Here is a 22,510-nt window from a genome sequence, read left to right on the forward strand (position 1 = left end):
CTTTAATCTCAACCAGCAAAGACAGCGGAACACAGCCTTCTTTACTCACACCGAAGAGCGCAATTCCAAAGAAAAACAGCCTACACGTAATAACCGAGTCCCCTCTTGTGGACACTTTATGAACTGCATTCCAACATAAAGTATTACAGTAAAGATACCACACATTGTTTTTATTTGTATGTGAATCTCATTGGAGATGTAGTGTCATTTTGCCTGGATCATTTTGTGATGTTTTATGAGGTGCTGTTTGCATATAGTCTCACGGCCAGAGTCTTGAGAAGAAAGATTGTGACTTGTAAGGCATTAAAAGTGAGCGTCCTGTTCATGAAGTATGTTGATTGTGATACTATGCCTTGTATTATCACTGTGTGATGAATATTTGCCTCCACTTGGTGGTTCAGGCTGTAATATGGGTGCAAATGTAAAACGTGCTTTAAAGTTAAGCCTGTATAAACGCTGTTGTCTTTCTGTAACGAATGAATAAATTGAATGCTCCTGGTATCTTTATTTAATAAATGCCATTAAAATATTTACACATAATAGCTGGATTCCTGAAATGGTGAATTCTTAGTCTAGACACAAGATTGCTAAAACTATTATAATAATACTTGTATACATGTATGTATTTACGAAATAAAAGTGCTAATGTGACATCAGACTACTGTTTGAAAAAGAAGTGATAATTTCTTTGTCTTACACTCTTTAAATATATTAAAGTTTGATTTTAAAGTAGGCATAATAGTGGATTTTTTATAACGTATTATTAACATGTATTTCCTTGTGATACAAGTGGAGAACATTGTTAGTGACCCAAATATAAGCAGTAGCATTCATGATGGCAAACTGTTTTTGTTTGTTTGTTTGTCTGTTTGGTTGTTTTTCGTTTGTTTGTTTTTCCTGTGTATATTGGTCATCCCTCTAGTGGTCACATGCTGTATTAGTTTCAGTTCTGAAGGTGCGCTTTCGGTCTGCCGCTTTAAGTTCTATCTTAATACAGAATTAAAAGCGAAGGCAATTAGATCTAAGCTATAAAATGGCAGAATCTGGCTAGGAAATGAGGGGATGTTATGTTTACGATACAAAGCATTAGACGGAAACATTTAATGCGGGTTATGTACAAGTAAAAAAAAAAAAAAACATGGCAGGTTTGCAGTTCTCACAAAATACGTATTAAGTTTAATGAAGCTGTGTTTCAAATCACTACAGGCAGAAGATGAAAAAGATTTTTGTTTCGTGTGTAGAAGAAAGAACGCCGCGAAACGTCACCACGTCCTCACGCTATAGCCCATAGGGAGGCTTAATGGTGAAACAGGAATGACCAAGCAAACATCACTGAATCTGTACTCATTTTTAAAAGAAAATGAAGAATGTCTCGTATTTGTTCTCATTGTTCATGTATTTACACATGTATGGTAAGACATTTTTAATAGTACGATCTCTTTTTAGGTCAACGATAATATGAACGTGGCGGTTTAGTTTATATTAGACTAATTTATTTACTATTCTGTATTTTACTTGACCACTGTAAGACATTATTTGTTACAGTTTCTTTTCTCTTCAGCGCTAAAAATGAATGTACATTAAACGTGTTTTGTATGTTTTTTTTGTTTGTTTGTTTTGTTTTTTTTTATTTGTGATGAACTGTCCCTTTCTTCTTTAGGTGTGTCTGGTGCTGATACAGATGGAGGGTCAGTGTCTGTGATGGAGGGAGATTCAGTCACTTTACAATATCCTACGGAAATAAACCAACAAGAAGACATTATGTGGTATTTCAATAACATTCCCATCGCTGAAATTACTGGAGATCCCACTAAGATTTGTACGGATGTTCGGTGTGATAATCGTAATGAGAGATTCAGAGACAGACTGAAGCTGGATCATCAAACTGGATCTCTGACCATCACAAACACCAGAACCACAGACTCCGGACTTTATGATGTTTGGGTCTCCAGCAAAAAGCCTCGTGGTGGAGGATCCTACTCTGTTGTTGTTCAGGGTAAGTCGTTATGTTTAAAAACAAGTCGTGTACATTTAAATGACGTCATTAATTTGATTATTTTTGGAGTGACATTAAATATGAATTTATTTTCTTTAAGAACCTGCTGCTGGAGAATTTGCACTTAAAATGAATGAATTAAATACAACAGACAAGCATACTACAAAATCATGCAAAAAAAAAAATGCAAGTGTTTACAAAATGAATGTGCAAAGAAGGTCAAACATTCTTTACAAAAAAAGGTAAAACAGGTAGTATAAATGATCAGTTTTTCAGTTAGGCTAAAATTCAAGAAAACAACCCTCATGCTTGTTTGATAGTGCTTAACTAGAAAAAAAAAGTCATACAGGGACATTTTTTGCTTTTGGATATCTTGAAATTCTGGATAGCTTCAAAATTCATTGTAACTGTATTTGAATAGACAATGTTTTTTGACTTTGTTTTTGCAAAGTGCTCAAAAAAATGTCAGCTCGCATACCTCGCATCACAATATTAACGCAGATGATACATATCGCACACCCTGTTTACATTATGAATTTATATGTATTTCTCTACCCACAAACTTTATGATCTGAAACCATATTAATTTAGTTTTGTGGCTCATAAGGAACTGTTCATTTCTTCTTTAGGTGTGCCTCATCTTGATACAGATGAAATGTCATTGATCGAGGGAGATTCAGTCACTCTACACACTGGTGTTAAAACAAACCAACAAGAAAAGATTAAATGGTATTTTAATGACATTCGAATAGCTCAAATCAGTGTAGACCAGAGTAAGATCTGTACAGATGTTCAGTGTAATGAAGGAACTGAGAGATTCAGAGGCAGACTGAAGCTGGACAATCAGACTGGATCTCTGACCATCATGAACGTCAGGCTCTCATATGCTGGACTTTATAAACTGCAGATCATCAACCGCAAAACCAGCATCTCGAAGACATTCGGTGTTGCTGTGGCTAGTAAGTATAATTATGTTGGCTTGGCAGAGCCAACAGATTGTTATTGTATGTATGTATGTATGTATGTATGTATGTATTTATTTATTTATTTATTACTCTAACAACAATTAATATTCAATGAAAACTATGCAATGTTATTTTAGGCTTCTTCCATTTCTGCAGGTGCACACCTTCAAACATAAAACGTGCTCTGTGATACTATTGTTTGCAAATGCAATGTCATTTTAGGATTGTTCACTTTCTTCATCTAAACACCTAAAACATAAAACCTGCCCTGTTATACTATTTTTTTTTTTTCCAAATAGAAAAAAAATAGTGGCAATTTAATCTTAATGTGGTTCAGAGAATAAGGGCATAATGCTAATGCTGTCCACACGAGGGAGCCACAGGATAGCTAATCATTCAAGATCTCAACTCAAAACTTTGTTAATGTTTCATTTAGGTAACTAAATAATAAATGCATATAAATTAATTGTATTTTCATAACCTTTAATAAAGCCCAATATAGTAAGTATGCAAAAAACTGTAATCTCCTAAATACTAATAGACCATTACTTTTTTTTTTTTTTTTACTTAATTTTAATGGTATTGACAATATATTTTTCAAGTTATCTGTCATAACTAAATGTACATCCAAGTGAAGAAGGGGCACTATATTAGTAATTTATTTTCATATTGTGCATATAATAGTACTCACATATGGACTCATAATTTACTTGAAAACAGACATGTCCATTGAATAGCTAGATCATCTACAGAAGCCATTTTGCTTGGATCCCAATGACCACCTTGACTTAAACCGCATTGTTTCAGTTACCTTCTGTGCCCACAGCACTTCGGTGACAGGACTTTGAAATAGCAAACAGGGAAAACAGTAATAGACATGACTTATTTCGCATCCAGCTAGCCAACTCGGTTGAAGCTGTTGTCAAGTTATCACAAGTACTCTGGCTGTTTTGCCCCAAGGGGCCGAGGCCGGCTCTGCCAAGCCAACATCAAAGTTAGTTCACTAACTTTAGCTTCTAGTTTAATGTTGATGTTCAATAAATATATACATCTTTGATCTCGTAGGTTGATCCACAAGTAGTCAGAGAAGTCATTAGATATAAAGTCATCCAGGAGATTCACGTATGTTTGTCTAACGAGTGACTAAATTAGTGTTTTTCTGCTGTTCGTTTGCATGTGTTAGGTTATGAATCCAGACATATTTTTCTACCTACAGTCTATCTGTAGAAAGAAATATTTTCACAGCACTTTCATGTTGTATAATTTTGTTTGGTGTGTAATGAACTGTTCATTTCTTCTTCAGATTTGGCTGGTGTTGGTACAGATGAAGTGTCAGCCTATGCAATGGAGGGAGATTCTGTCATTCTACACACTAATGTTAAAACAATCCAACAAAAAAATATTAAGTGGTATTTTAATGACATTCTAATAGCTCAAATCAATGGAGACCTGAGTAACACCTGTACAGATGTTCAGTGTAATAAAGGTACTGAGAGATTCAATGACAGACTGAAACTGGATAATCAGACTGGATCTCTGACCATCACAAACATCAACACCACAGATGCTGGACTTTATCAACAAAAGATCATTAGCGATAGAATCAGCACTTCAATCATGAAGCACTTCAGTGTTTTTGTTCATGGTGAATCATTATGTTTAATATGTTTTGTACATTTAAATCACATCCATAATGTGCTTCATGATATTTTACAGTGACATTCAGAGCTGTTTTTTTTTTTTTTTTTTTTTTCTCTTAATTAATATACTATTTATGTATATATATCCGTGTTCGGATTCCTGGCACACTTGTGGTGTTCCCGATCAAAAATGACTGGACTCCAAACAATTGCTTATAAATCTCTTATTATTGTGTATTATTATCACCAAATATTGGATTCAATCTTTTTGTCAACTTGTTTTCTTTCATGTAAGACTGGTTTCTACATCTGATTATTCGTAGGCCTCATTTATCAGAAAGTAGGCACCAGTATGAATGAAACCCATCCTATTTTGCATAAAAATCAAAAAAATAATACCTCTCTCAATAGAAATATTAAGCAGACATATAATAATCCACACTTTTTTCAGTGTACAGATGTTTACAGGAGTGTTTTGTTGTTAATTTAAAATAAACACACTGATGTGGCAAGCTATTAGAACCGAACCAAACCAAAAACTGTGGTTAAAAACCAACGTACCCCCTCCGGTTATACTTGCACTGCTCTGAGCATGAGGGATCTGTGCCAGTAGGGCAGAGTAACCAGTTGTAGATGGGGCTAACTCTTGTGTTATGTGACAAAAGGCAGCAGACTCATTTTGAGACACTTTCTGATTTATGGGAATTATAAAAACAGGAGTTGGTCGATATTTACTATTATAGGGTGGTGGGACACAAAATTATGTTATGTAAAAGTTATTTTGAATAATAGGAATTAACTACACATTAAGTTCAGAATGATTTTAAATTAATTTATTGTTAGTTTTGTTCTGGTGAAGGTGACAGTTTCTCATCAAGCAATCTTTGACCTTGTTATATTCATAAATGTGGTGCCTTGCTAAATGTATGTTATTTCATACTTTTTTTTTTTTTTTTTTTTTTTTTTTTGGTTCACCAGCAAAACAAACTATGGGAGGAATTGAAAAAAAAAAATCAAAATTGTATTCAAATTGTTTTATAAGCACGCAATATCAAATGATAAAAATGATAAAGCATAAGGAATTGCTTTCATATTCATAGTTCTTGAGGTTGTTTGGTTAGTTACCTTCCTTTTATGGTTTGTTTTTTAGGTTTTCCTTCTGAAGAACGAGATGATATGAGAAGAAAGTCAGTGAAGGAGGGAGAATCTGTCACTTTAGATCCTGGTGAAATAAAAAACCTGAATGATTTCTTGACGTGGTATTTTAAGGACACACTCATCGCTGAAATCACTGGAAATCAGAGTAAGATTTGTGCAGCTGATCAGTGTGATGAGAGACTCAGAGACAGATTGAAGGTGAATCACACTGCATCTCTGATCATCACAGACATGAGGACATCAGACTCAGGACTCTATAAACTAACAATCACCAACATCAGATTCAGCATCATAAAGAGCTTCAATGTTGCTGTCATTGGTAAGTATCATTTAGTCACTCAGTGCGTTTTTCTTTTAACAGGTTTTAATGAAAGTTTTTTTTTTTTTAAATTTATTTATTTTATTTTTTTATTTTTTTACATTTTTTCCCATTCTCAAAGTTAAAAATAAACTCTCTGTCTGTCTCCAGGTGCTGTCGCAGGAATAAATGCTGTTGTTGTTGCTGTTGTTGTTGTTGTTGTTGTTGTTCTGCTGCTTGTTGCTTCAACTGTTGCTGTGATTTACTGTAGGTAAAGTAGGGGAGGTGTGTATTACATACAGATGCACGATGAACATATATTTGTTTTGTAAAGACAATTTTTAAAAGATGTGAAATTAACCAAAGTACTATGTGTTTAACTGAGTTTGTTGTTATTGTTCAAACAGACAGATAAGACCCTTCTTCCTCGGCTGGGATCATTTAGAGCCTTTTGAAGCTGCATTTAAACTACATTTTGGAAGATCAAAATCGGGGGCATAATTGAAATCCATTATATTGTAACAACTGGCTGTTGTTCTCTAGAACATGGGCTAACCGGAGCTAAGCTACTGTGAAACTTTTTTAAGCTACTTGCCAGCAGGGTGCTAGCACCTACTTAACTTAGCTAGCGGAAAGTGCGAACACTTGTGTCCCACACACCGCATGACCTTGAGTGTCTCTGTGAACAGATGCACAGATGGAATAAACCAACAGGAGGCAGCACTGTCGTCCTATACCTTTAATTAGAACACAGAGTAAGTCACACTTTTTATATAACAGGGCTGTAAATGAACCAAACCCACCCAAACTAACTTGAACATAAAAACACATAACATTGCTAATGCAAAAACCCAACCGTCTTGCTTAACGCAAAAATAAGTGAACTCTAAAGAAATACCCATAATGCACCGGGCTGCTAGCACTGACTGCTGGGTCATTACAATATGAAGAAAAATCCTGGAATGTTTTCCTCAAAAACCATAATTTCTTTACGACAGAAGACAGAAAGACATGAACATCTTGGATGACAAGGGGGTGAGTACATTATTTGTAAATTGTTGTTCTGGAAGTGAACTTCTCCTTTAATAAGAGTTTCCGAGTCCGTTTCAGTAAATGGAAGGGTGTCCATGGTCAGATGCAATGGATGCAGCCAAAGACAATAGATATATACAGCGTCTGTACTGACAGTACATTTGTTGAAATGAAAAAAAGTATTATTTTTGTAATTTAAAACTTTATAAGTTACATATACAAAATATTATATTATTGTAGAATTACCATAGAATATATAATGATGCAGTTTACATCACTCTCATAAATTGAATACAGAAAAATACAAAAACATAGTGATGCATTCTTTATTCCTCATTTTGTAGATGCAGAGTTAAAAAAATCATTGAATTTTATGTAGAAAAGGTAAATCACCATCTTGTTCTGACCAAAGTGACTTGAATGCACCTGACGTCGTAAAGTACGAACGTCCCAGGAGGACGTGAACACAGCAAAATACATTGTGCTTAAAGGGGTCATATGATGTGATTTCATGGTTTCCTTTATCTTTGGAGTGTTACAAGCTGTTGGCATATATACGATCTGTAAAGTTGCAAAGATTAAAGTCTCAAACCCAAAGAGATATTCTTTATAAAAGTTAAGACTCAGCCATGCCTTCCTAAAACAGCTCATTCAAACACACCCCCACAAATCTATGTCACTGTATGGGAAGATTTGCATAACGCCCAAAAGTTTATAAAAAAAGATAGAAGGCATAACTTTTATTCTCACTGTAGTATTGTTGCAGCCGTGGAGACACATTGTGTGTTTTGTTGCGAAAGCAAAAATACTTTGTTTGGCCTTCCAAATCAGTACACAACTAGAAAGTGGTTAAGTTTGCAATACTGTTCCAGAAGAGTACAATGCAAATGTTCAAGTGTGTGCAGTGGATTTTACAGAGGATTGTTTCCTGAACTTGAGAGAGTAGCCTACAATGCCAGCTTAGCACACTATAAAGTGGGGCAATTCCAGCTTTGCAAGGACAGTCTGGCGCTTCCGACTCGCAGCCTGTAAATACATTTTTATATTTAAAGAATTTGGTACTGGCTATTTAAATGCAAGTTTTGAGCAGTGTAGAGTAGTGCTCATTTATAATGGGTTTTATTGTTGCCTCGTTGTGCCAGGTAACGACATCACACGGCAACAATAATACAACGGACAGTATGTGGAACATAATGTGTTTTTTGAACCTCAAACACATTCCATTACACCAAATACACAAAATAATGTTACTTTTAGCAACATCATATGGCCCCTTTAAAATATCAGGATATTAGCATATGAAATCTTTAGTCTTGTTTTCTTTTTGTAACTGAACCATCAATCCTGTTGATTTATTCTGTGATTCTGTGTTTCAGAATCATGTAGATGACTTGTCCCCTAATCACACTGAAGATCTGCTAATGGATGAAACATCCTCTAATCGGACTGAGGCTCATGTTGCCAATGAGACGTCACAGTAACATTATTATTTTTATTATGTGAAGATTGGAAATGAGAGAAGAACATCAACTGAAACACACAACACTCAGAGAGAAACACAGTACCTTTAGTATGAGGTACAAGTACTGAAATTTCACCTAATTCATCAGTCATCAGTCAACACACAGGTGTTGAATTGAGTCTGTACTACTAATATTAGTAATATTACAGTCTTTAAAGTTTTACTATTATCATTTGACTGCACTAGAGAGGAATATGCCTGATAAAAACCCCAGTGTGCTGTTATTCATAAAATTGATGTCACTCAGTGCGGGCGTTTTCTGCAGGAATCAGTTTATTTAAGTCTATGAAGCACTTTATGGTTAAAGAAAGGTTGAATGTTCGAATCCTGCAAGGGTTGATCCACGGAATCTTACCATTGTGTTCTTGATCAAACCCTGAAACTGAGGAACTCAACCTGCAACAAATTTCATTAACTGTTCTGAGTATGCAGTCCAAGGGCGTAGATTTGCTCTGGACATTGGTGGGGACCTATGACCTACGTCCACGGAATGCATGTTTTTTTTTATATGCTGCAAAATGCAAAATCACTTTACATTAATACTAGCAATGCTTCGATTGATATTAATCCACTCGAAATGCAATTCATTAAGTTATATTACACACACATTTTATATGTTATATATAATCAACATTCAGATTCACCTCCTGTGACCTTGCCTCTTCACCTGAACTACAACATGGCTGATCTGCTTCTGTCCCCTAATAAAAAAAAAAAACATTGAGGGATTCCTTATGAGCATTGACAGAGAATGCCTCAGCCTATTATTGGTAACAATGTTAAATCTCAGGACAACTAGGTATAATAATATCAAGTCATCGTTCAACATCACCTGTGACCCCTTCTCTCCATCGCTGTCTGATATACAGCACAGTTGTTTAGGTTCTGTCACCTGAAAAACAGGATAAACACATGCCATTTAAACAACAATCATTTTATTTCACTTTTTCTTAGTGTGCAAATCTCGAATCAAATCATTAATGTTTGCCAAGTCAGTGAATACATTTTAAAAACTATTTGTGTGAAGTGGATTGTCTATTGGTGAACTGTCAACAAAATTCTAGCCATGGCAATATTAGTATGTAGCATATCAGTTTCTTTCACAAGACTGATTTCTGACAAATAGTCGTCATTAGATTAGGAGAACTGACAGGGATCATATTTATACTTTTACATTTAGCTGTTTAATCTGCTGTTAGATTTCACAGACTATAGCCTGCCCTGCTATAATGAATGTGCGTCAAAGCGGTAAAAAAAACAAAAAAACACTAGCATTAACGTTAACTACTGTTGTCGTTACTTTGATGGACTTTGATGGATTCACTAGCGAACTTGAAGTGACTTACACTTTTCTTTGAAAAAAAAAGCTCCTTATGTCCAGCTTCTTTTGCTGCCGCCATCCTCACATGTATGTCACCCAACACACTTTCTTGCACGGGAAAAAAAAATCCACTGCATTTGGCGCTGCTTGTATCTGAACGCAGCCATAGCCTCTCACATGATAGCAGGGAAAGGCACAGCCAATCAAAATGTTCATATGTGTTTTGGGGGCGGGAGGACTCAAGGAGAGAACATGATTTATCCCTTTCTGCGTGTCTAGGATAATGTTGACAGCACGATTTTTTTTTTTTTTTCTTTAAGTGGATTAAATTATTGGTGGGGACATTTCAATGGTCGGAGGATATTGGTGGGGACACATCCCCTCCGTCCACCCTAAATTTACGCCCCTGATGCAGTCGATTCCAGCTGCACACAGTGTCAGGAACATGGGCTTATCTAAAGTTGTTGTAGTCCCCATAGAAATGCATTATGGATACAGTGTAGTTCTGAGAAATGTGCTCGTGTGATGTGTGCTCTCACTGTGCTGTGTAGTTCAGAAAATGAACTCTGGCTCTGATATATCTTTTTGTTGGGGGTGTTTTGTTCTTGTTTTTGGCTTGTATTGTCCATTCCATGTCTCCTGCTTTGTGGGGGTTATTTCATGTATGTTATATTTGCAGCTGTAGCGTTTCTTACATGCTCACAGCAGCATGTTATGGATGTACTGGCAGTAGCAAGTATTGGTATACTGTATACGTGCTGCAGCCACAGCAACAGCAGCAGTGTAGCAGATCTATTCTGCCAAAGCCGAACACATTAACATTGTCATATACATTACTGTGCCAGTCCCTCCAATAGTTGTCATGACAGAAATGCAATTTCTGGAAAGGAACTGGGAAGGTCTTTTATGTTCATTTGACATTAAAGCAGATATGTTTCACTCTTAACAGCTTGAATGTGAGTTTGTTGTGACATTGTTGAGTTAAAAGGAGATAAGTGATCTAAGCTGATCATGGATTACAGTGACCTACTCTGTACTTCAGTTTCTGATGCCCTGAATGTTCACCTTTAAGACTAGATAGCGGTCCAGTACAACATTTTCAATGGAAAGATAGGTTTACAGGGTTATGAAAATAACCTGAGAATAATCATTAGGGAACATTTTGTATAAGTTATTTTATAAACTAAAAATAACCATTAGGGAATTTTCTCTAATTTTTAATTAAATTGTATTTTTTTTTTTTTAAATTAATAATAGTTATTTAATAATAACTGCCATGCAACGTTCTGGGAACATTATTTTATGTTTACAAAAAATATAACCTAAAAAGAAAGTTTTCCTAGTGTTAAATAACCAAACAGGATCCAAGAACTAATGTTAGGGAATGTTCTGTGCTTGCTTGATTGTATAATGTGATGTTTGGTATAGGCCTAACTTCTGATTTTTTTTATCGAAATAACTTCATACTTCGTTTGGACCTACACTCTTAAGAAAAGGGCTTCTAAACAGTACCTGAAAAGGGTTCTTCAGCTTGTAACAATAGCAGAACCCTTTTTGGTGCTAAATAGAACACGTTTTTCTTTTTTTTTTTCTTTTTTTAAATGCTATTAACCTTAACTGTGTTATAAATAACATTTAATGATGGTTTTATTTTCATTAATATTAGTATGTTTATATCACAATATTTGGATTATTCATATTACTTGTATATATCATTTATTAATAATTTTTTTTTTTTTTTTTTTTTTTTTATCCATCTGTCTGCCTGGTATTACTATATTTTGTAGTGCCTATTAGGGTTTTACATAAAAACAACAACAACAACAACATTTTGTATCAAATAGGTACTTTTATTTTATATTGACATGAAACTGTAGCAAAAATGACAGTGCTCTAACAACAGTTATTAGCAGAATACATGAATAAATGACAATTGGCACTGAACACAAATAAATACCTAAAGTACTAAGACAAAACAGAAACAGAGAATATTGTTATGAAGACCAAGTTCTAGTGAAATACTGTATTTTCATAATCCTCTCTGATTATGAGTCCATAATTATGTGTATTTTGGTGTGATTGAGTGTCACTTTCTCTTTGCAGATAATTAGGGTTTAGGATGAGATGCATCTGAAATACACAGTTGAGTTCTGAGTTACAGTTTGTCTACAGTTTATCTTTTCCAAACAATTACATTCACAAAGGCCAAAAGTAGAAAAAAAATGAGTATATGAGCCCTTCACAGTCGTACTAGAAAAAATAATTAGAAGTCATTGCTTAGCTTAATTTATGTATTTATTTATTTATTTTTGTGTGTGTGACTCGGTATGTTTATGCATAACAAAAAGAAAAAAAAAAACATGTTTGTTTGGAAACTATCTAAAATTTTAAGATTAAATTTGTATTTAAATTTAAGAATGAAATAATTTACATGTTGGCTTTCTTTATATATTTTATATATATATATATAAAATTATTATTATTATTATTATTATTATGTGATGAATGCCAGGAGGAAGAAACAGTTAAATACATCGTTTTATTATGTGAGAATTTTATACAAGAAAGGTAGGAGTTGAAAGATCAGTCAAGGGAAATAGGTATAGAAGAATTTAATTTAAAAAGTATGTAAAAATGCGACCAACCAAGGGCATTTTTATTTCATTTTCTAAGGAGGACTGGACTGGAAGGACGAATATAATTAATGAATACTAAGCTCATGTAAAAACAGCAGGTGGCAGCAATGCAACGTTATGAATGCCAGCTGCCGTAAAACACCGAAGAAGAAGAAGAAGAAGAAGAAGAAGAAGAAGAAGAAGAAGAAGAAGAAGAAGAAGAAGAAGAAGTAGTAGTTGTTGTTTATGTTAAAACAGAACTTTACTATAAAATTTTATTTTTGATATAGGTCTAAGTTCGATTGACATTGGAATAACTTGGACCTACTTTTGCTTGGTAATGGCGAAAACTGATTCATTTTGTAAAGTGGAAACTAGTGAAAATGGATAACCTTCGTTTACTCATTTGGTGTATATTCGTCGTGACAGGTAAAACATTTATTTTTTACTCTCACTTTTCTATAAGTTCAGCCCTCTAAATTGCGAGTAAATCTTCACTCTGTGCGACTAAATTATGTCTAATATTAGTCACTGGCTAATAAATTCTCAAATTTTACACGCCAGTTTGTGAGTTGTAGGCTAAGTAAGTTTAGCACAGATGTTTTTCACTCGCTGCTGAACACACTGACTGACGCTTCAGAGTTTTACTCTCGGTCAAGCGGGCTAGAAGGGATACAGCTCAGACCGGTGTTACAATATATTCGGTTCCTGAAATATTTGGTTCTAATGGGTGGCGCAAGAGTGAAGAGTGAAGTTTTTGATCCACTTCAAATGTTGAGTAGACACAAAACAAACCTCTACAAATGTATCCGTGTTAAAATAAAATGTATAAAAACTAGACCGGTGTGTTGTGTCATTCGTAACTTTTTTTTTTTTTTTTTTTTTTGCAGTTAAAATGTTAATATTGTAATCATTATCATTTGTAATCAGACAGTGCATAAACCTTAAAGCATTGTTCTGATGGCACAGTCTTTTTGGACATAGGCCATCAGCTACTCCAAGAATATTATTTTTAATTTGGGATAAGAAATCATACTCATTACCAGTGTCATGATGGCAATGGCTTCGATTTGTTTTTGTGATGTTTCCACATATATTTATCATCATGTAAAGTAACTGTCTGTTTCAGATTGGATGTGAAAGCTGAAGTCACTGGTATCTGGTAATTGTGTGAACTGGACATTGAAGTGGACATACATAGAGGCTGTTTTCATTGAGTGCCAAGGCCTGACACCTGACACCAGACAGTCAATTAATTTTGCATTGCTTTATTCTACATACATAAAATGTCCCTTGTCTTTTCAATTTTATTTATATTTATAACAATTGATTTTGTTTACAATTACCTAATGTATTTGTCAGAGTGACAGTTAATGAATGCAACTAATAATTACAATAACATTTTCAAATTAAAACACTAAAAAGGATAATGTCTGTTAACCTATAGGCCACAGAGAAATGTCAACATAAAAGTATGTTGTTTGTAAATTACTGAAATATTAACTTTAATTAATCTCAAAAGATATTAATCTCAGGAGGAGACAGGACAACAGAGTTTGGCTGACAAAGGCATTTGGGTTCCATTGTATGCATGCTTAAAAAATTTGGTTTTTAATAAGATTTTTAAATGTTAAACATGATTAACAACACTATGGGTTATGAATTTTTGGATGTTTTCAAAGACCATTCTTAAACATGACATGAAAAAGGTTTTTCAGTGCAAAATATGGTCAAAAAATGGACACAATGTATGCTTATGCCTGTTATTTATTATAATATTTAGTACGTAGTTTTTTTTTTTCTGATTCCTTAAACTGTTAAGCAATGTTATTTATTTGGCTGTTAATTAAATACAATAAAGAAAAACATGACATATACTTTTGTGGGTCCATTTTAAAAGGACAGTTCATTCAAAAATAAAAATAAATAAAAAATAAAAAAAGTGAAAGAAAGAATGACACAGGATACTTTACTAAGCCAGCAAAGCCAAGAAAAGTGTATGAATGTTGTTTTGCTTTAGCAATATTTATAGTTCACATCTACTGTATTGTGTAAGTCAGATAATCTGTGTAAACTACAAGTCACTTTGTGCACAAAAAGTTTTCATCTGCAGCAACAGAAAGACCACAGACTTCAAGAATCAGCATATGAAACTCAACAATGGTGACATTCAGCAGCTGCATGCTGGGTAGCAGCAGAGTACAAAACTCCCAGTATACAGCTTTTGAATGTCACCATTGTTGATTTTTAGCTTTTGTGCATAAGATGATGCTGGAGATTTTTACATCCATAAGATGAACATCCATAATAATTCATACAGCTACTGAAAATATCATGAAACTCCATTAGATCGGTGAATTAGGCCACTGGATGATGATTAGAACACCATCATTAAAAAATAACCAATGTTTAATCAGACTTTGGTTTCTTGGCTTTTTTTGCTATAACAAATGTGCTCTACAAACACAATAACAGCAGTCAAAAAAAATAATAAAATAAAATAAAAAACACTAATATAAAAAAATTCAAGGGTCAAGAGCCCAACTAAAGTAAACCCTGATTGCCATGATGGTGAGGTCAAATGAAATGTTTTTTTTTTTTGTTTGTTTGACCTCTGTTTAGATCAGGGGTGCTCAACCCTGGTCCTGGAGATCAACTTTCCTGCAGAGTTCAGGTCCAACCCTGACCAAACACACCTGAACCAGCTAATTAGGATCTCAAGGAGCGCTTGATAACAGACAGACAGGTGTGTTTGATTAGGGTTGGAACTAAACTCTGCAGGAAAGTCGATCTCCAGGAACAGGGCTGGGCACCCCTGGTTTAGATGTTCTCAAAGATTTTTTGTAGATATATGACAGAAATCAAGTCAAACTGTAATGTTGTTTAATCAGAGATTTAATGTCTTCATTTATTTAAGTTCATTTTATCTTTGGCTGTGGCTGATTCTTGTGTTTCTCTTTCCTTCGGTGATTCTGCTCGTAAACTACAGGTGTTGATCATTATTGGTCAATCATGACATAATTATCTCCTTAACTCCAACACTGTGTCAATGCTATTTGAACACTCTGTAGTGTGGAAACACATGAACACTGAGCAGGGTTTGTTTAACAATGGGAACTAATACATAAACTTTACCCGTTTCATTCATGTAAGATTGATGCATATGAATCATATTAAGTTTAATTGATTTGTTTATATTAAAACTATGTAATCTAAATGGATGGAAAATTTGTATGTAATTGAATTACAGGCCCGGTTTCACAGACAGGGCTTAGACTAAGCCAGGACTAGGACATTACTGGTGTGCATCTTGAGACAAAACAAAGGCACTGATATATTTTAAGATCAATCAGTGCAAGTTTCTTTCAGCTGAAACAGCTGACAAGGCTTAAGCCCATGAAACCGGAGGATAAAGTTTTTAAGCTGCAACATTTTTGTTTTTGAGCTAGCAGGAAAAGAAGGTTTTGAAATAAATATCACTTTCCTTTTCACAATTAAAAAAAAATCTATATGTAAATTTGAAATCAGGATTCACATAACATTTGATAAAATAAAGAATATCATTAAAATGTCATTGTATGAGCAATTCCAAAATAAATAAAGATGTTTCAGAACAGTTGGAATATCATTCTTAAGGGTTATAGGAGAGAAAATCTATGAATCAACTTAAATGTAACTTTAACTTATCAGTGTAGCTTTTCTCATGTTGTTAGTTATCAGGTATTTGGGAGGTAATGACCAAACTTTCTTCAAAACGATTCTAGTTGGAGATTACATAAGGCACAGAAACAGACTCCTCCTGAAACAAAACTCTAATTTTCTCATTTTTTTTTTTTTTGTTTTGTTTTGTTTTTATTTAGATAATGAAAGTCTGTGTTTACCTTTTTAAATATTTTAGATCCAATGAGTGACAGAGATTGGAGGGAAAAAAGACCTCTAAATAGCATGAGAACTGCATGTGGCACTGCATCAGCACCAATTGTGGGGGTTGAAGCAGCTGATGTCATTCCCCTCAGAATGTCTGTTTCCCTTTACACAACCGTACTACAATTCTTGCATAGTTGCCTAGTTACCACACATATGATCAGAACTAACATGTGCGAGAAGCACAACTCAGTGTACGGCAAGGTGATTCAAAATACCGTCATTAATCTGAAACTTAGTTTAGTTTTAAAAAGAGAGGTTTTCCAACTTGAAATTTAATCCTTATTAAATGCATTTTCTTATTTTTTTCTAATCAAATTTATTACAGATTTCAGTGTGATGTTTAAGGCTTTTGCTATTCTGTTTTATACAAACATCAGTACCTTGAATTTGATGCAAGCAGCCATTGGCAGCTAATGCAATCTGATGAAGAGAGCTGTGACGTGGGTTTTCTTCAGCTCTTGAAGACCACTCTCGCTGCTGATTCAATTCATCAGCTTATTAGTGGAGACTGCAAGAGCTGAAGTGGGTGTGTCAGATATAGGGAGACATGTATAGAGCATTGCTATGGAGAGAACAAGAGCTGGACAAGGAGTGGCCTGCTCTGACAGGAAGGGTTGTGTCTTCCTAATGTTGTATAAGGCAAATCTACAGAACCGAGCCGTTGTGGCATGATGGTCTGTGAAGCCTAACTGATTATCAATCACATCTCCAAGGTTCCTGGCTGTTGTGGAGGGAGTTAAGAGTGATGAACCCAGCTGTATAGAGATGTTGTGATGAAGATTTGGATTGGCTAAGACCACAAGCAGTTCTGTCTTATCAAGTTAAAAATCAGATACAAATATTTATGGATTCATAGTTACATTATGAATCCAGACATATTTTTCTACCTTCAGTCTTTATGATGTGTAGAAGTGGGAGGGGGAGTGGGAATTACAGCACCTTCTTGTTGAATAACATAATTTATGTTGCACTATTTCAGGCATGATTTATAATTATTGTTTTTTTGTTTGTTTTTGTTTTGTTTTTCTTTTCTCCAGGTGTTTTCAGTGTTGTTAAAAACAGAGTGACAGTGTCAGTGTCAGTGATGGAGGGAGATTCAATTACTCTATACAGTGATGTTACAACTACACAACAAGAAGAGATTTTATGGTATTTTAATGACACCCGCATCGCAGTAATCACTGGAGATCTCAGCAGGATCTGTACAGATGTTCAGTGTAATGAAGGTAATGAGAGATTCAGAGACAGACTGTATCTAGAGAACCAAACTGGGTCTCTGACCATCATGAACATCAACACTGCAGACACTGGACTTTATCAACTCAAGATCTTCAGCAGCAACAGCAGCATCAGTGAGAAGACCTTCAGTATTATGGTTCTTGGTGAGCCATTTAATGAATCGTTCAACTTCGAAACACAATGGATGCACTACTGTTGTGTTTCATGCTGAAAATCAAGATAGAGCATGTGCAATATAGAGCACCTACCAAAAAAGATCTTTCAAACAGCTGTTGGTTTGTTTCAGATGCTCCTGATGCAGAACTGGGTAAAGGGAAGACAATATCGGCGATGGAGGGAGAATATGTTACTTTAGATCCTGATGTCATAAGAAACCCAAATGATGTGATGACGTGGTATTTTAATGACACTTTCATTGCTGAAATCACTGGAGATCAGAGTAAGATCTGTACAGAAGATCAGTGTAGAGAGAGATTCAGAGACAGACTGAAGCTGGATCATCAGACTGGATCTCTGATCATCACAAACACCAGAACCACAGACTCTGGAGATTATAAAGTTCTGATCATCAGCCGCATCGTTCAACACAGTATCAGCATCACCAGCTTGAAAATATTCATTGTCACTGTAATTGGTGAGTAAAATTTGGGTCAGTGTCACCATAGAGTGCCTTTCAACCCTTACAATACTCACAAAGTTTGCTCTTAATTTTCCATTTGCTTTATGTGATGTCATAGTAGACACTCAAGTGCTATAGAAACATATTAGCTGAGCCACACCTTTTTTTTTTTTTTGATAATTATGGGCCATTATTTAAAGCTTAAACTCTAAGATATGTTCACCATTGTCATGGACCTATATATTACTGTTAAGTACGTTTTCATTGCAATATTAAGATGCAAATGATATTTTCTGAAACGTGTAATGTCCCTTTCCTAAACAGGGTTATTTGTTTGCTTTCAAATTATAAATACATAAAAGATTTCATGTATACCATGTGTTTTTTTTTTTTTTAAGAAACTCATACAATCCGCACATGTATTTTTTTTTTTTTTTGAAGAAAACTGTGATATTTGGATGCAGGTTTTTGTTTGCATGTTATTGACCCCCTTAAAATTCCTGCCACTGAAGAAACAAAAAATCTGTCCTCCAGACATCACTAAAGGGGATGACCTTTTCTTAAAAGGGCGGATACCTAATATCATACAACTGATGACCAGAGTAGAAAGGTGTAAATCATTTAAACTGATAAGAAAACCACATTTGAAACGGCAAAAGTTGAGGTGCAGGTTCATTGAGAGCTATAATAGATAATGCAAATTATATCTCTTGTACTTTAAGACATTACAGAAAATTAGTTGTCTAATTCAGGTTTGTTCACACATCTGGGCTTCACTGAAAATGGAGATGTGAGTCCTGAAATTTACTGGTGTGAGTTTAGTTATGGAATGCACTTGTCACTCCTTCGCACTCCCATATATGAAAATAATAATAAAAAAAAAAAAAAATATATATATATATATATATATATATATATAGTCCATGAAAGCCTTTGCTTAGCGCTGTAATGACTTGCATATCTGACTTTTATGAATGACATAATTTGAAAGTGCAACAACTAAAGACCTACGAAACATCAGTCAATAAAGCATTCAGGTGGGTATATGCAAAATCTTTCTACTGCCTGTGCATTAATTTGCCCCTGAACATAACATTCTTGTCTGAATAAACAGAGGATGAAGTGAAAACCCTAATAAGTAAGCTGTGCTTGGTGCTGGAAGGCTAAGTTAGAAACTAACTGTTGATATCACTGAAACCCCATAGTGTTAATCACAATTAACTTTAAGACTTACCATTGGGTTAAGCTTACCAATCTCTGTTTATCATTGCTGTCAGCCATTTAATGCTTTTTTTTTTTTTTTCTCTCTGCCTGTTCTGCTCCCCAGAATGCTTCCCTCCTGTATCAGCTTTGGTCAGGTGACTGTGTCTATGTAATTTCGGAGGGTTGATTTCACCTGATGCAATATTGATGTAACTACCAATTATCATTGTCGATGTAGTAATGAGGACTGTCTGTCTTTATCTGTTCCAGATTCAGGTCTGTCTTTAGCTGCTGTAGCAGGAATATGTGTTTGTGGTGTTCTGTTGTTTGTTGTGACTGCAGCTGCTGGTGTGATTTACTATTGCAAGCGTCGTCAAGCAGGACAAAATGGTAAGTAACATGTACGGATAATTTCACAAAATGGGAAAATAATAGTAATGTGTGTTTAATTGAGTTTTGTTTTTGTTCAAACAGACATCACGACACAATCCAGAGATCGGGTGAGATACTATGCACACTGAGTCTGGCTGTCTGCTTGAAAAAACTGATTCAGATCTGTGATGTTACATGGCTTGATTTCATAACCATTGTCCTATATTGTTATCACTATGTAGCCAATACAAAAACTCAGACTACAAATGAAAAAACATTTAAAGTAAGTTTAAAACACATCAACACAGATTAAATGAAAGACTAATGGCAGAATCGTATACTGATGGAATTACAATGGTATATACTATAAAACGTAACATTTACCTACCTAATCTGTCACGTTGTAAAGACTATGGCAAACCAGCTGTTCTCCCGTAGTCAACGGTTAAAGTACAACATCACAAAGTAGTAGTTAGAGGTGTTGCCGTTCCATCAGTGGTTGCTGCTTAAGGCCCCGATTACATTGAACACATTTTTTAGGTCTGAAAATGCAAGGCGCACCCCACTGCCTTTTTTGGTGACTTTTAAAAAAAGACCAGTGCATTGCGGATTTTTATATACAGCTCCCGGGTAACCCATAATAGACATTGAAAGTTTCTCCTCCATCACCGCAGTCTCTGAACTTCTAAGCAATGTTAAATGCTTCTCCATTCATTTGATTGGAATGAAAAGATGTGTTCTGTCTAATCTGGGCCTAAGGTCCCTATAGATGTTTAACCCACATTTGAGACACATATTGTGTTAATTATTTAAGATGATGTCTAAATGAATCACCTTCATTTACCCTCTGTGAATCTGTGTTTTATTACAGTCGGGTCCCCAAGAGTTGTCCCCTAATCTGTCTGCCCCTATGTTGAGGTCCCCTGAGGGGAGTGAGACTGAGGCTGCCAGTGAGACATCAATGTAACATCACTGGTACCAGTACCATGGCCGACGCTAACAATAGGCAGAGCATGCAATTGCCTGGGGCCGCTGACTTTGAGGCTGGGTCTCCATAACCTTAACATCCTCTATACCAGGGATCTTTAAATTTGGCTTGTGACATCCGCTTTCCTCAGAGTTTAGATTTCACCCTAATCAAACACACCTGAGTATGCTACTCCGTGTCTTCAGGATACCAGGATTTGCATACCAGATTTGAGTCCTTTGGAATGTTTGCTGTAACAGACACATCATTTAGGTACTGTCAATCAAAGGGCTAAATAGACATGCATCTGTTTTGCAGTCATCTATTTTGGAGTGTTTGCAATGCATTCTAAATATAAGCTTGTTCTGTTAACCAGCATAATTTCTAGACAAAGAGAACGAATGCTGTTGACACCCAGATGTGTTAAATGTGTGTATCCTCTAAATAAAGTGTGTATCCTCTAAATTCTCCTGATGATTACATTACTCGTCTAACATAACAATTCATTTCAGTTTCATTCATATTATTATTATTATTATTATTATTATTATTATGTGGCTTTACATCCTCAACAAACAAAAGTGATTATTAATCAAAAAAATCAAATCTAAAATAAATATTAACCAGCATAACTGTTTCATTTTATTTTAACCATCCAGAAAACTTTTTAAAATATTTTGATTACTGAATTACTGAAAAAAAGACCTTTTAAACCGTTTAACTGATTGTATTAATCGGTCAAAATTCTTCTGTCAGTTAACGGTTGACCGGTTAAAATGAGCATCCCTAATCAACACTCAACAATGTTCCGGCCAGAGCAATGTTTTTTTGTTGTCGCTCACTCTTTATTTATCTTATTGTATTATTTTTGTTTCTTTATCCTGGCTGAAGTAGTTTGTTTGTTGTTTCAATTTATATGAATATTCAGCCTGTTCTAGTTTAAATGGAAATATATTATTTTTTAATAAGCTGAGTCTGAGAGTTTTATTTATTTGATAGTTTATTTCACATTTCTTGTTTGTAAAGGCTAAATACAAATAAAATGTGGACCTTATTTTTTTTGTACTGTTTTTATTTTTTTTTAAAAAGTATATAATTTTAATTGGAGGAGTCTGGAGGTATTATAGACTTTGCAAATTCAGTTTGCAGACATTTGTAGGTACAGACATCCATTGTGTGTGTCCTCGGCAGTTTTTTTCCTGAGCCTTTTTAATATTGTCCATATCGATATCGGAATTATATCGTATCGACCGAAATTAAGAAATATATCGTGATATACATTTTTGCCATATCGTCCAGCCCTAAATATACAATATGTGACAAAAAACAGTTGTAAGGGCAATTTTATCGAAATTGAGATTTATATATCATCTGAAATCTGAATAAATAAACTTTCCATTAAAAATCTGGAATCTGAGGGTGCAAAAATGTAAAATATTGAAAAAAAAGTTATTAGCAATACATATTACTAATCAAACGTTTTTATATATTTACAGTAGGAAATTTACATGATCTTTACTTAATATCCTAATGATCTTAATAATAAAAGAAAAATCAATAATTTTGACCCACACAATGTATTTTTGACTACTGCGACAAATACAACCGTGTTACTTAAGACTGATTTTGTGGTCCA

General features: G+C 34.6%; 2 protein-coding genes across 3 annotated transcripts; both read left to right on the plus strand.

The window, feature by feature from the left end:
* Positions 1-1,311: 1,311 nt before the first annotated feature.
* LOC127153429 (uncharacterized) lies at positions 1,312-6,804 on the plus strand. Its single transcript, XM_051094484.1, has 6 exons — positions 1,312-1,412; positions 1,661-1,996; positions 2,626-2,955; positions 4,265-4,606; positions 5,752-6,100; positions 6,747-6,804. Exons 1-6 carry the CDS (start codon positions 1,361-1,363, stop codon positions 6,802-6,804), a joined length of 1,467 nt encoding a protein of 488 aa, XP_050950441.1. The 5' UTR covers positions 1,312-1,360.
* Positions 6,805-12,724: 5,920 nt separating this feature from the next.
* On the plus strand, positions 12,725-21,865 carry LOC127153852 (uncharacterized). Of its 2 annotated transcripts, XM_051095123.1 has the most exons (7): positions 12,725-12,976; positions 17,512-17,856; positions 18,000-18,347; positions 19,660-19,690; positions 19,806-19,925; positions 20,010-20,035; positions 20,779-20,883. In XM_051095123.1, coding segments are annotated over exons 1-6 (891 nt in total). In that variant the 5' UTR covers positions 12,725-12,930; the 3' UTR covers positions 20,011-20,035; positions 20,779-20,883. The 2 variants fall into 2 exon arrangements, with proteins under 2 accessions (XP_050951080.1, XP_050951079.1); XM_051095122.1 differs by lacking the exon at positions 19,660-19,690 and having other exon boundaries at positions 20,779-21,865.
* The last annotated feature ends 645 nt before the right edge of the window (positions 21,866-22,510 follow it).

The sequence above is a fragment of the Labeo rohita genome, chromosome 22, assembly GCF_022985175.1.
Source record: "Labeo rohita strain BAU-BD-2019 chromosome 22, IGBB_LRoh.1.0, whole genome shotgun sequence".
NCBI classification, from domain to species: domain Eukaryota; kingdom Metazoa; phylum Chordata; class Actinopteri; order Cypriniformes; family Cyprinidae; genus Labeo; species Labeo rohita.